We start from the raw sequence: 10938 nt of genomic DNA, 5'->3' as shown, positions 1-10938 counted from the left end.
GGCAAGAGAGGGCACAGAAGCAGAGCTACCCAGGACCACCATGTGATGCCTGCCAAGGAAATGAGCACCCCAAGGGGGGCAGCTCTGGGCCCTGGGTCACCCCAAAATCTGAGGCACCCAGGGAAGGAGCTCTCTCAGCCCTCAGCATCCCCATCTCATAACCCCACATTCCTGGAGCTCACATTCTCCTGGCACTCTCATCTCTGAGTCCCCTCCAGCGCTGAGGACCCCCTTCCCATGGCCCCCCCATCCCCAGTTAATCCCCCTCATCAGCACCCCCATTCCCAGGGACCCCCATTCCCCTGGACAGCCATATCCATGTCCCCCAAAGCCCCTGAGCCCCCCAGTCCTGGAAACCCCATGTCCCACCTTGTCCCACCCAGGCTTGTCCCCATCCTGTCCCCACAATGCCCACAGCCTGTGCCCAGCTTGTGGCCGCCCTGCCCCCACCAAAGGCCACCTACACATGGGGATGAGACCTGACCTCGCTTCCTTCCCCTTTGCCCAAAGAGCCACCACCCATGGGACAGCCACCCCCTGCAGCAAGTGACAGCCAGTGCACATGGCTGGGGACATCGGGATGGCCGGTAAGGTGGCGCTGCTCCTGTGAGGTGAGTGCCCCAGGCATGGGCCTGAAACCCGGGGCATGGGTAGGAGAGGGGGCACAGTAGGGCTGCAGGGTCCCCCGATGTCCTCAATGCCAGCAGCATCAGAGCATGGGGTCTGCTGGGGTTGTGGAGTGGTCATGGGGACAGGAGAAGGGGGACAGGAACATAGGGACAAAAATGGCAGGACAAAGGTTTGGGGAGGCATCATGGGGCTGGTGGGGTTGACCTGTGCCAGCACAGGGTGGCCGTGGCATCCTCAGTTCAGAGGTGTCCACAGTGTCCCCATGTCCTGCCTGAGCAAGGGGTGGCTGCAGTGTCCCTGTCACCAAGGAGTCCATGTCATACAAGGACAGGTGGGGACAGCCCCCCACCCCCCATACCCCTGTGCCTCTGTCCCCACAGTGCCAGCCCCACCCAGCCCTGTCCCTTCTCCCTTCCAGCCCAGACCCTCGGCCTCACTGGTGAGTCCTCAGGGGATGCCATGGCCCCACCGTGCTGTCCTGTGGAGAGCCTGGTTTAAGCATGGCTTAAAGAAAGAGGCCATGAAGCTATTCAGCAAAGGGAAAAAGCAGCCTTTCCCAGGCTTGTTTCTGTAAATAATTAAGGTTCTCAGCCACCTTTTATATAAACAACAAGATTCTCCGACGGTTCTGTCCTTGGCTGCTACTGGGAACAGACAGCCAGTCTGGGAATAGATATGAAGGTTTTGAGAACCTTTAATATCATGGTGGGAACATTGATCTTGGTTTCAGTAAACTAACTTCAGGTACTGTAAACAAAAGGAGGAGCTGAAGTTTTCTCTACAGCCTGTCAGGAGCTCAGATTTTGCAATATGCATGAACTTAATTAACACGGTTATAAAAAGTGACTGATTGAGTGAATAAACAGAGTCAGATGCAAAAAATCAACAAAGGTGGTCGCTCCCTCACTTCGACACTGTCCCCAGTCCTGCATTGGCCCTGGCAGGCTGGTGTCCCCTGTCACCTGCAGGTGCCCAGACCACCCAGCTCCTCGTGGATCCTCCCTGGAGACCGGCGGTGCTGTGGGACCGGGTGACACTGACCTGTCAGGGCTCAGGGACCTGGTACAAGGACAGGAAGCAATGGGGGCAGGTGAGACGCAACCACCTCAATGTCACCGAGAGTGGCATCTACACATGTGACAGACCTGGTAGTGGGCGCAGCCCCCCCGTGAGAGTCGTAGATGGTGAGGGGGGATCTTAAATCATCACGGTGGCCCTCGATAGGTCTGGGTGGGCTCCATTTCGTGGGTGGCCTCACACCCCCCGCATGGCAAGAGCCTGTGCCCTGCACACAGGGAAATCCCATTGCACCCCAGTGCACCCCAGTGCACCCAGATGTCCTCGGTGCCGTGGGGACCCACCTAGGACCTCTCTCAAGCCCCTCAGTGAGATGGTACCCTCCTGTCCTACAGACGAGCTGGTGCTGCAGTTGCCAGCGTGCACGCTGCTGGAGGGGGACACGGTGACACTGCGCTGCCAGGGCCAATGGAACAGCCCAGTACCCAGGGTGCGATTTTACCAGGACGAGAAGGAGCTGACAGAGTCCCTCAGAGGGACCGAGCTGTCCCTGTCACCCCTGCAGCGGCACCACAGCGGCCGCTACTGCTGCGAGGGCTTTGTGAGGTCCTGGCCATCACGGTCAGCAGCAGTGACAGTGACAGTGCCCAGTGAGCACCCCCTTGGCTGGAACTCCAATCTCATGACACCCCCAAAGCCACCTCCCAGCAAACGCAGTGTCACAGTCCTCACCTCCCCTCTCCTTCCCAGAGCTCTTCTCGGTGCTGGTGCTGGAGGGTCCCCCCAAGCTCACTGTGGGGTCCTTTCTGACTCTCAGCTGCCTCAGCACCCCCAGCCCCCTGCGGCCCCAAGCCGCCCTCCTGCACGTGTTCTACCAGGATGGGCCGGTTGTGGGGGGACAGCAGGGGTCCCCGCAGCTGCTGGTGCCCGCCATGGGGGTCTCCCACTCGGGGAATTACAGCTTCCAGGTGCGCTCCGAAGAGGGGTCTCTGCGGAAAAGCAGCACCCAGCTCCACGTCACGGAGTGCAGTGAGTTCAGGGATGGGCACAGGGAGCCCCCACAGATGCCTCGGGTCCCCCACACTGCCTGGCACCCCCAGCCCTCCCTGACACCTGCTCTAGGGTATCCAACCTTTCCCAGATCCCTCCCTGGCTCCCACCATCCTTTCTCAGGTCCCTCCCTGGGACCCCCAGCCCCTACATGGGTACCCCCATGCTTTCCAGACACCTTTGTCGTGTCCCGCCATCCCTGCTGCAGGTCCCTCCCAGGGTCCCCCCATTCCTGGTTCATGTTTCCCTCCATCTCATATTGGGTCCTCTCACTCCTGCCTGGGTCCCTTCACCCCTCTCCGAGGTCTTTGCACATTCCCCAGGTCACACCATCCTCTTCCTTGGGTCCCCATACCCTTCCTGGTGTTTCCCACCTCCCTCTCTAGGTGTTCCCTCCCTTAACCTCCCCATCACCCCTCGGGGTTCTTTTCTAAGACCCACCACCCCAATCTCTCCCTCACGGGGGTCCTCCTGTCCCTCCCTGATTGTCCCTGATTGTCACCTGGTGTCCCCCTCTCCAGGAGGGGTCCTAGCCACAGAGGTGTCCCTGTGAGTGCAGCCCCCCGGGGGACAAGTGGCACTTGGGGACCGACAGGTGCTGAGCTGCACAATGGCAGTGGGGACAGGTCCCCTGCCCTTCTCCTGGTACTGGGACGTTTTGGGGGCACTGCCAGGCACCGGCCCCCACCTGGAGCTGCACCAGGCTGGGGACAACGACAGCGTGACTGTGAGTGATCCCCTGAATGTCACCGTCCTGGGTGAGCGGGACCCTCAGGATGGGGGTGACCTCACCCACAGCATCCCCATCACACATCACCATGTGCAAGCCCTGTCTGTGTCCCCACAGTGCCCATGGCCAATGTCACCATCACCCCCGGTCCCCTGTCACACCAGATGCGTGCAGGTGACAATGTGACCCTGTGCTACTCAGGGTAGGTGGGCTCACCCCCTGTCACCTTCACCTGGCTGCACAATGGGCAGGAGGTGGCCCAGGGTCCCCTCCTGGAGCTCAGGGCAGTTGATGTGGGACATTCCGGCACCTACCAGTGCGTGGCCACCAACCAGCTGGGACAGGATGGGCACCGCATGTTCTGGGCACTCAGCCCTGAGCTGGTCTTGGAGTTGATACTTTGCTCACCCTGGGTCAGAGGTGGGGTCACCAGGGAGTGCAGGACCCCTGGGGGATGAGTGATCCTGATGTGTCCCACTCTGTTTCTTGCAGTGGCCGCAGGGGTCGGTGGGGCCCTTTTGTTCCTGCTCCTGCTCATGGGTGTCATTGTGGCCTGGCACTGGTGGCACCGTGTGGGTGGGTGACAATGAGGGATGGGGGACCCCAGGGAGCTGTAGAGGTTCAGAGAAATGGGGAACGGTAGGGAATGACCCAAAGACCTTCAATTGTGATTTGGCTGGAAGTCCTGCAGAATTTGGTGAGTAGCTGGAGGGTCCTGCAGGGATATTGGGGGTTCTTTCAGTGGCCCTGTGAGTGTTTGGAGGGTCTCTGTCCCTGCTGGGCTTTGGGTTCTTGAGGGTGATTTGTTTGGGGCCACTGGGGAAGTTAATGAATTCTGAGGTGATTCAGGGATGCTTAGGGGTCCTGTGAGAAATTGAGGGTCTAATTGGTGTTCAGGAATCCTGAGAGGGATCAGGGGCCCAGAACCCCACAGTCAACCCTCCCCTCTTTCCTTTGCAGCTGCCAGGAAGAACCTGGAAAAGTTGAGTAGGGGGCTCAAACCACACTCTCCCCTTTTACCCCAACCCTCAAGACCTCTCATTCCCTCCCCCACATCCCCTTTATTCCCTCAGGGCCGCCCCGGATCACCCGGCCCCCCAAGAGGAGATGGAGGTGCTGTACACCAATGTCACAATGTAAGAAAGACCTAAAGCCATTAGAGAGTGTCCAAATGAGGGCACGAGGATGGTGAAGGGCCTTGAGGGGAAGCCATGGTGAAGGGCCTTGAGGGGAAGACGTGCGAGGAGCAGCTGAGGGCACTTGGTCTGTTCAGCTGGAGGAGGCTGAGGGCAGACATGGCAGTCACAGCCAAGAGGGCAGGGGGTGAGTACAGAGGGGAAAAAAAATGCAGAGGGACACGTCACCCACGAGGGACACGTCACGCACGAGTGACACCCCACCCAGATCCCACAGCCTGTCTCTCTGGCAGCGTCCCCCCGTGTCACCACCCTCCAGCATCCCCAGGTGACCTATGCGGAGCTGCGGAGCCCAAGGATCAACTGCAGGAACCTGGTGACATCTATAGGAATGTGCTGTGACACTGGGGCGAACTGGGGGACACTGGGGGTCCCCACCGATGGGCACCCACTCGTGTATGTTCTGCTGCTAAAAACTCTCCGTCCCCATAGAGGCACAAAGATCCCAAAGGGCTGAGAGAAGAAACAGCAACGAGAGAGAATAAAACCAACAGTAACAGCAACAAGGTCCAGAGTCCAAAGAGTCACAAAAGGAATGATTTCCTGCAAAAGACAGAACAAAGATGAAACCGCAGACATTTCCTCCAGCACATTTCCTCCACCAGATGAACCTGGGAGGGTCCTGGACCTTCTGGTCTCTGATGGCCAAAGAGGCCTTCAGGAGACTCTGGATTCTCTTCTCCCCTGTCCCAAACTCCTCCTCTGCTGTGTTCCCAACACAAGGATGTCACAAAGGCCCTCTGGTGGTACTGGAGCTTCTCTCTTTTCCAGGCATGTCGGGATCAGGCCATGGCACAGGGTGGTGTGTCAGAGACAGGAAAATTTGATGTCTGGAGAAATTGTGGAACACCTGTGAGGGACAGGAGTGGGTCAGGCCTTGCTTTTGCTGAGACAGGGCCCCGTCTGTCCATCAGTCTTTCAGCCATGGCACATTGGGTACAGTGTGATGCTCTGCCAAAGCCAGCTCCTGAGTGGCCAGGTGACCAGAAGTACCACCTGGGGAGAGGGCCCTTGGTGTTTCAGCTGGCTTAAAAGACAGAGCATGAGATGCCCATGTCCCTGACCCTGTCTCTTCTGGGAGTGTCTGTCCCATCCACGCTGGAACCCAGAAGTTGGCAATTCATTTAAATGAGAAATATCTGCCAAGGAAAGTGGGAACTGTCCTGGAATGTAAAGAGGACACATGTCTAAAAGGTTTTTTAATTTGAAAAATGATGGGGCCAAAAGGCAAAATGTAGAAAAGGAATACCAGCTCTTTCCTGGGAAATTCATAAAGCAGAACAGAACAAACAACACAAAATTTCCCTCCCACTCAGCGCTGTTGGTTTTTGTGGCAGTTCCAACCACGGCCAGCAAGGGGAGCTGCAGGGAGTACTGCAAGGAACACTCCCGGCCAGCAGGGGGCGCCCCGGTCCAGTTCCATCCCCTCAGGGGCCGTGGCGGCCTCAGACAGGAGGGAGGAGGGGAAATCGCTCCTTTTGCAAACTCAGGGCCACCAATCAATCCCGGCACCACCACTGGCAGCAGGCAGAAGCTGCCAAGGCAGCAGGTTGGATCCCAGTGCCCACAGGCTGAGTAGCAGTTTCCCGGAGCCACGCACACACACTGTGCATCACTCGCGTCTGCTCTCCATGCTCCCAAAGGGAAGGAAGGCAGCGCCTGACCACAGGCAGGTCTCAGGTACACAAAAAACCCCTGTGGTGGCTTCACACCACAAATCCTGCAAACCCTCAGCCTTTCCCTCAGGTTACGAGGGCAGGGATGGACCATCTTTGGGGACATCTGGAATCCACACAGAATCACTTCCCAGACTTCCGGCACGGCTGGGGCCAGAGCCCCTGTGCGATATTTCCAAACATTTCCTTCTTTTTTGATGGCCACAGCCTGAGCCCAAACATTCCTTCCATGAGGTTCCAGAAGGCTGCAGGTTTTGTTCAAGAAGGAGGGTCCAGGTGAGCTTGTTGAGCAGATTGTTGTGGGACGTGCAGTAGTGCTGGAGCTCTCTCAGTCCCTTACAAAGAGGAACAAATAATCAATTGTTGCATTTCTGGACTGAGTCAGCCATAGCCACCCCTGCAGGGGGGGCTTTCCAGCCAGCCCTGATCAGAAAACCACCAAAGGCCCTCACAGAGCCACTGCTTGGGCTCCATTTGGGTTTTGAGCCTCTTGCAGAGCTGAGCAAACCACAGGCCAGGCCTTTTTCCACCCACAGAATTCTCACCTCTGCAGCAGCTCTAAAGCTGCCAGAATCAAAGCCAAGGGGGCAGGGGGGACCCTGAGGTGCTGGCTGCCACCTGGGGCTGGCCAGAGCAGGGCTGGGCAATGGCCATCCCTGTGCAGTGGGGCTGGGCCATGGCTGGGCCCCACCCTTGGATGGCCACCCCAACAACATCAGCCACTCCACAATCCACATCACTGTCACAGCAGTAACATCACAATATTTAATCAACAATATAATCAATAATGTAATATCAATTCATATAATATCCAGCGAAAGTCAACTTCCATTAACTTGTTTCTCACAATACATATTAGTAAAGAATTTTTATTCCTGTTCCCACATCTTTGCCTTAAAGCTCTGTAATTTCAAAGTAATAATATTTCAGAGAGATTGGGGTTGTATTTTCCATTGCAAGGGAGGTTCGTACCTTGTTCAGCTTCCTTGATTGAGCTAAACAAAGAAACACCATTTCTGCCTAGTTTAACCAAAGAGCTGCATTTTTGTCCCAGGAGCAGGGAACCCAGTCCTGTGCCCCCTTGGAACTGGGATGGGCACCAGTAAGCCACTTTAGTGGGTGCACACTTAGGGGGATTGCAGAGCCACTAAGCACATGGGGGTTAAGAGGAAAAAATCTGATTTGGATTTATGCCTTAACATATGCTACACATAAGGTGAAAAACTACTCTGTGGGTTGTACATGTGCTGGGAAACCTGTCCCCAGTGAGGCTTCTCGCATCACAGAATGAGGGGAGAGAAAGCTTCAGTGATCGGGCTGTGAGTGACCCCCACTGGCTGGTGGGACAGATGCCTGGGAAAAATGTCTGGGAAAAAATGTCCGGGAAATCGGGCTGTGGGAGGAGCCTTTGCAAAGAAAAGCAGCAAACTGTGACACAACAGGAACGTTTTGCTCTGGGTTTCTTGAAGGATCAGGATCTTGCTCAGAGGGTCAGTTTGGCTGTCCTTCCCTGTTGGATTCACATTCTCTGAACCTTGGACAAGCATGGGAAAAGCAAAAAACAATCCAAACAATTCTCATCTCATTTTCTGCTCCTGTGTTTTTCACAAATGGAATGCATTGTGGGAGACTGTTTACCTGAAGGGAATTGGTAATTGGAATTCTGTTGTGAGTGTTTTGATTCACTGACCAATTGAATCCAGGTGGGGGGGGGGACGACGACAGTAAGCTGACTATCATGAGATTGTGTTCAGTGGAGTGCAGTTGAGTGCTTGGCAGATTCAGTTTAGATGTAATGGAATATAATATAGAATAATATAGTAAAATAAAGTACTTAATAAGCCTTCTGACAAGATGGGGTCAGATGCATCATTCCTCCTGGACGTCAGGCAAAAATATCACAGATACTCCTCTCCCTTGCCTTTTCCTCACAGTGGTTCTTCTTCCCTGTCCACACCCGTTCTTCCCTGCTTTGCTGCTTCCCCGAGGCAGCTCATTCCTGCTCATCCTGGACATTCCTTCATTGCTTTCCCCAATGGAGCAGATGCTGCCTGTACCCACCCGCTGCCTCTGCCGCGTTTCCCATGCTGCCCACAGCACCCAGCCTGCTGCACCTGCCCCCGCAGCCCCAGCCTGCGGCAGCCAGCCCAGAGCCACCAGTGCTGCAGCACCAGCCCGCAGCCAGCCCGCAGCAGCCAGCCTGCAGCCATCGCTCGCCCATGCCAGAGACCCGCAGGTGCCGTCCTTGGAAATCACGCTCAGCCACTCACAAAAGCCATGTGGGCTCGCCCTGGCTTGCAGCACACACACTCCATCTGCCCAGTTGATGCCCAGAGAGCGGCCAGGGTCCTTACGGTAACGCTGTCCCTGTCTTCTTCTTTCTCTCTCTATCCTTTTCCCTTTCTACTCTCTTCTATCCCCCTTCGGTACAAATGTTAATCCTCATTTACCAATAAACACTTCTCAGATATAATATTGCCGCTTTTGTACTTCATTTTGATCCGAGAAACCTTTCAGCAAGAATCCTCCCCAGTTCCCCCTTTTCCAGCGGGATGGGATAGGGGTAGTGAGAGGGGGAATGGGGAAGCCCTGGGTGCACTGCAAGCACAGTGGGAAGAGAATGGGGCAGTCCCTGAGGGTACTTGGGCCCTTGGATGGGGCTGGGGAGCCCCTGCAGGTACCAGCAAAGGGATGGGGGAGCCCTTGGGGGTACTGGGAAAGGAAATGGGGAGCACAGGATGCCCTGTGTAGCCTCTGACTGACTCATGGCCACATCCCTTGGAAGGATGAGCAAGCACAAGAGGCATGGAGGGAGTACCCCCAGTGTCACCCAGTGCCTCCCACATCCCAGAGCATCACAACTTTTGGTGTAGGTTGTCATAGATGTCGCTGGGTTCCCATGGTTGCCTTTGCAGCTCCATGTACGTTGCCTGAGGATCCTCCACTGGGGGTGCCAGGGGGTCTGGGGGAGGGCCTGTGGGAACAAGGGGGTGTGTGGAAGGGGATGGGAGGTGCTGGGGGTTTGGGTAAAAGGTGTATCATGGCTGGAGGCTGCACTCATCTTTCCTGGTGCTTCCTGGCATCTGCAAAGGAAGACTGGACAGGTGAGTTTGGAGACCCAGGGGCTCCCATCCACCCTTGGGAATGCTGAACCACCACCAGATACACAATTCTCCCCAGGCTCTCCCAGTATCCCTGATGCACCCCCAGTATCCCTGACCCACCACACTTGCACCAACACCCTGAGCCCCCAGAGCCTGGCAGTGGGGGAGACCCCTGACAGAACCCCCAACATCCCTGCAGGACCCTCCAACAGCTCCCCAGGGCTCTGAGCCATGGTCACTGGGGGCTCAGCTCCTCCCAAGACAGGGGCTGTGGGTGCAGCCCTATGGCCCCCCTCTCTGGGGGCCTTCCCAGTGATCCCCAGGAGCCCTGTGCCCCCACTGTCACATACCCAGGTGGTGCCACTGGTACCAGGCCACAATGATACCCATGAGCAGGAGCAGGAACAAAATGGCCCCACTGACCCCTGCAGCCACTGCAAGAAACAGAGGGGGACACATCAGGGTCACCCATGACCCTAGGGGACCTGCACTCCCTGGTGACACTGTGTGACCCCACCTGTGTCCCTGTGTGTCTCTGTGTCTCGCGGTGTCAGCTCCAGGACACCGGATGTGATGGTGGCAATGTCCATGGGCACTGCGGGGACACAGACAGGGCTGAGGCCACAGCGAGGGGCTGGCAGCCAGTGTGAGGGGATAGGGATGAGGGGGATGGGTTAGGTGGAGGATGTCAGGAATGGAGTCACACCACGGAGGAGTGAGGGGACACTGGGAAGAGGCGAGGGGACTCAACAATGTGTCTGGGGGACATGGAGGTCCCCAACCGGGGCACTCGATGAGGCTGTGGGGACTCCCCGTGCCCATCCCTGCGCTCACTGCGCACCGTGACGCGGAGCCGGGCGCTGCTCTTCCACACAGACCCCCTCTCAGAGCACACCTGGCAGCTGTAATTACCCAAGTGGGAGACCCCCACAGCGGGCACCAGCAGCTGCGGGCACCCCTGCTGTCCCCCCATCACCTGCTCATGCCAGTAGAACACGTACAGGAGGGGAGCTCAGGGCCGCAGGGGGCTGGGGGTGCTGAGGCAGCTGAGAGTCAGGGAGGACCCCAGAGTGGGTTTGGGAGTCCCTCCAGCACTTGCACAGGAAAGAGTTCAGGGAAGGAGAGGGGAGGTGAGGACTGTCACTCTGAGTGCATTGGGAGGTGTGTTTGGGGGTGTCATGAGATAGGAGTTCCAGCCAAGGGGATGCTCACTGGGCACTGTCACTGTCACTGCTGCTGACTGTGATGGCCAGGACCTCAGAAAGTCCTCGCAGTGGTAGCGGCTGCTGTGGTGCCGCTGCAGGGGTTACAGGGACAGCTCGGTCCCTCTGAGGGACTCTGTCAGCTCATTCTCGTCCTGGTAAAATTGCATCCTGGGTACTGGGCTATTCTAGCGGCCCCGGCAGTGCAGTGTCACCGTGTCCCCCTCCAGCAGCGTGCACGCTGGCAACTGCAGCACCAGCTCGTCTGTAGGACAGGAGGGTACCATCTCACTGAGGGGCTTGAGAGAGGTCCTAGGTGGGTCCCCACGGCAC

At 57.1% G+C, this 10938-nt stretch overlaps 1 protein-coding gene across 1 annotated transcript; it reads left to right on the top strand.

Moving 5' to 3' along the window:
• The first annotated feature begins 580 nt into the window (after nt 1-580).
• Nucleotides 581-9631, top strand: LOC135461152 (Fc receptor-like protein 4). The gene is made up of 11 exons (XM_064738139.1): nt 581-606; nt 1011-1069; nt 1599-1814; nt 2043-2297; nt 2398-2676; nt 3372-3455; nt 3545-3629; nt 4388-4414; nt 4501-4563; nt 8426-8535; nt 9510-9631. The coding sequence occupies exons 1-11, from the start codon at nt 581-583 to the stop codon at nt 9629-9631; spliced, it is 1326 nt and encodes a 441-aa protein (XP_064594209.1).
• Nucleotides 9632-10938: the final 1307 nt, after the last annotated feature.

The sequence above is a fragment of the Zonotrichia leucophrys genome, unplaced genomic scaffold (genome assembly GCF_028769735.1).
Source record: "Zonotrichia leucophrys gambelii isolate GWCS_2022_RI unplaced genomic scaffold, RI_Zleu_2.0 Scaffold_199_88955, whole genome shotgun sequence".
Classification (NCBI taxonomy): domain Eukaryota; kingdom Metazoa; phylum Chordata; class Aves; order Passeriformes; family Passerellidae; genus Zonotrichia; species Zonotrichia leucophrys.
Note: the sequence above shows the minus strand (reverse complement) of the source record. Positions and strands in the feature narration are given on the sequence as shown.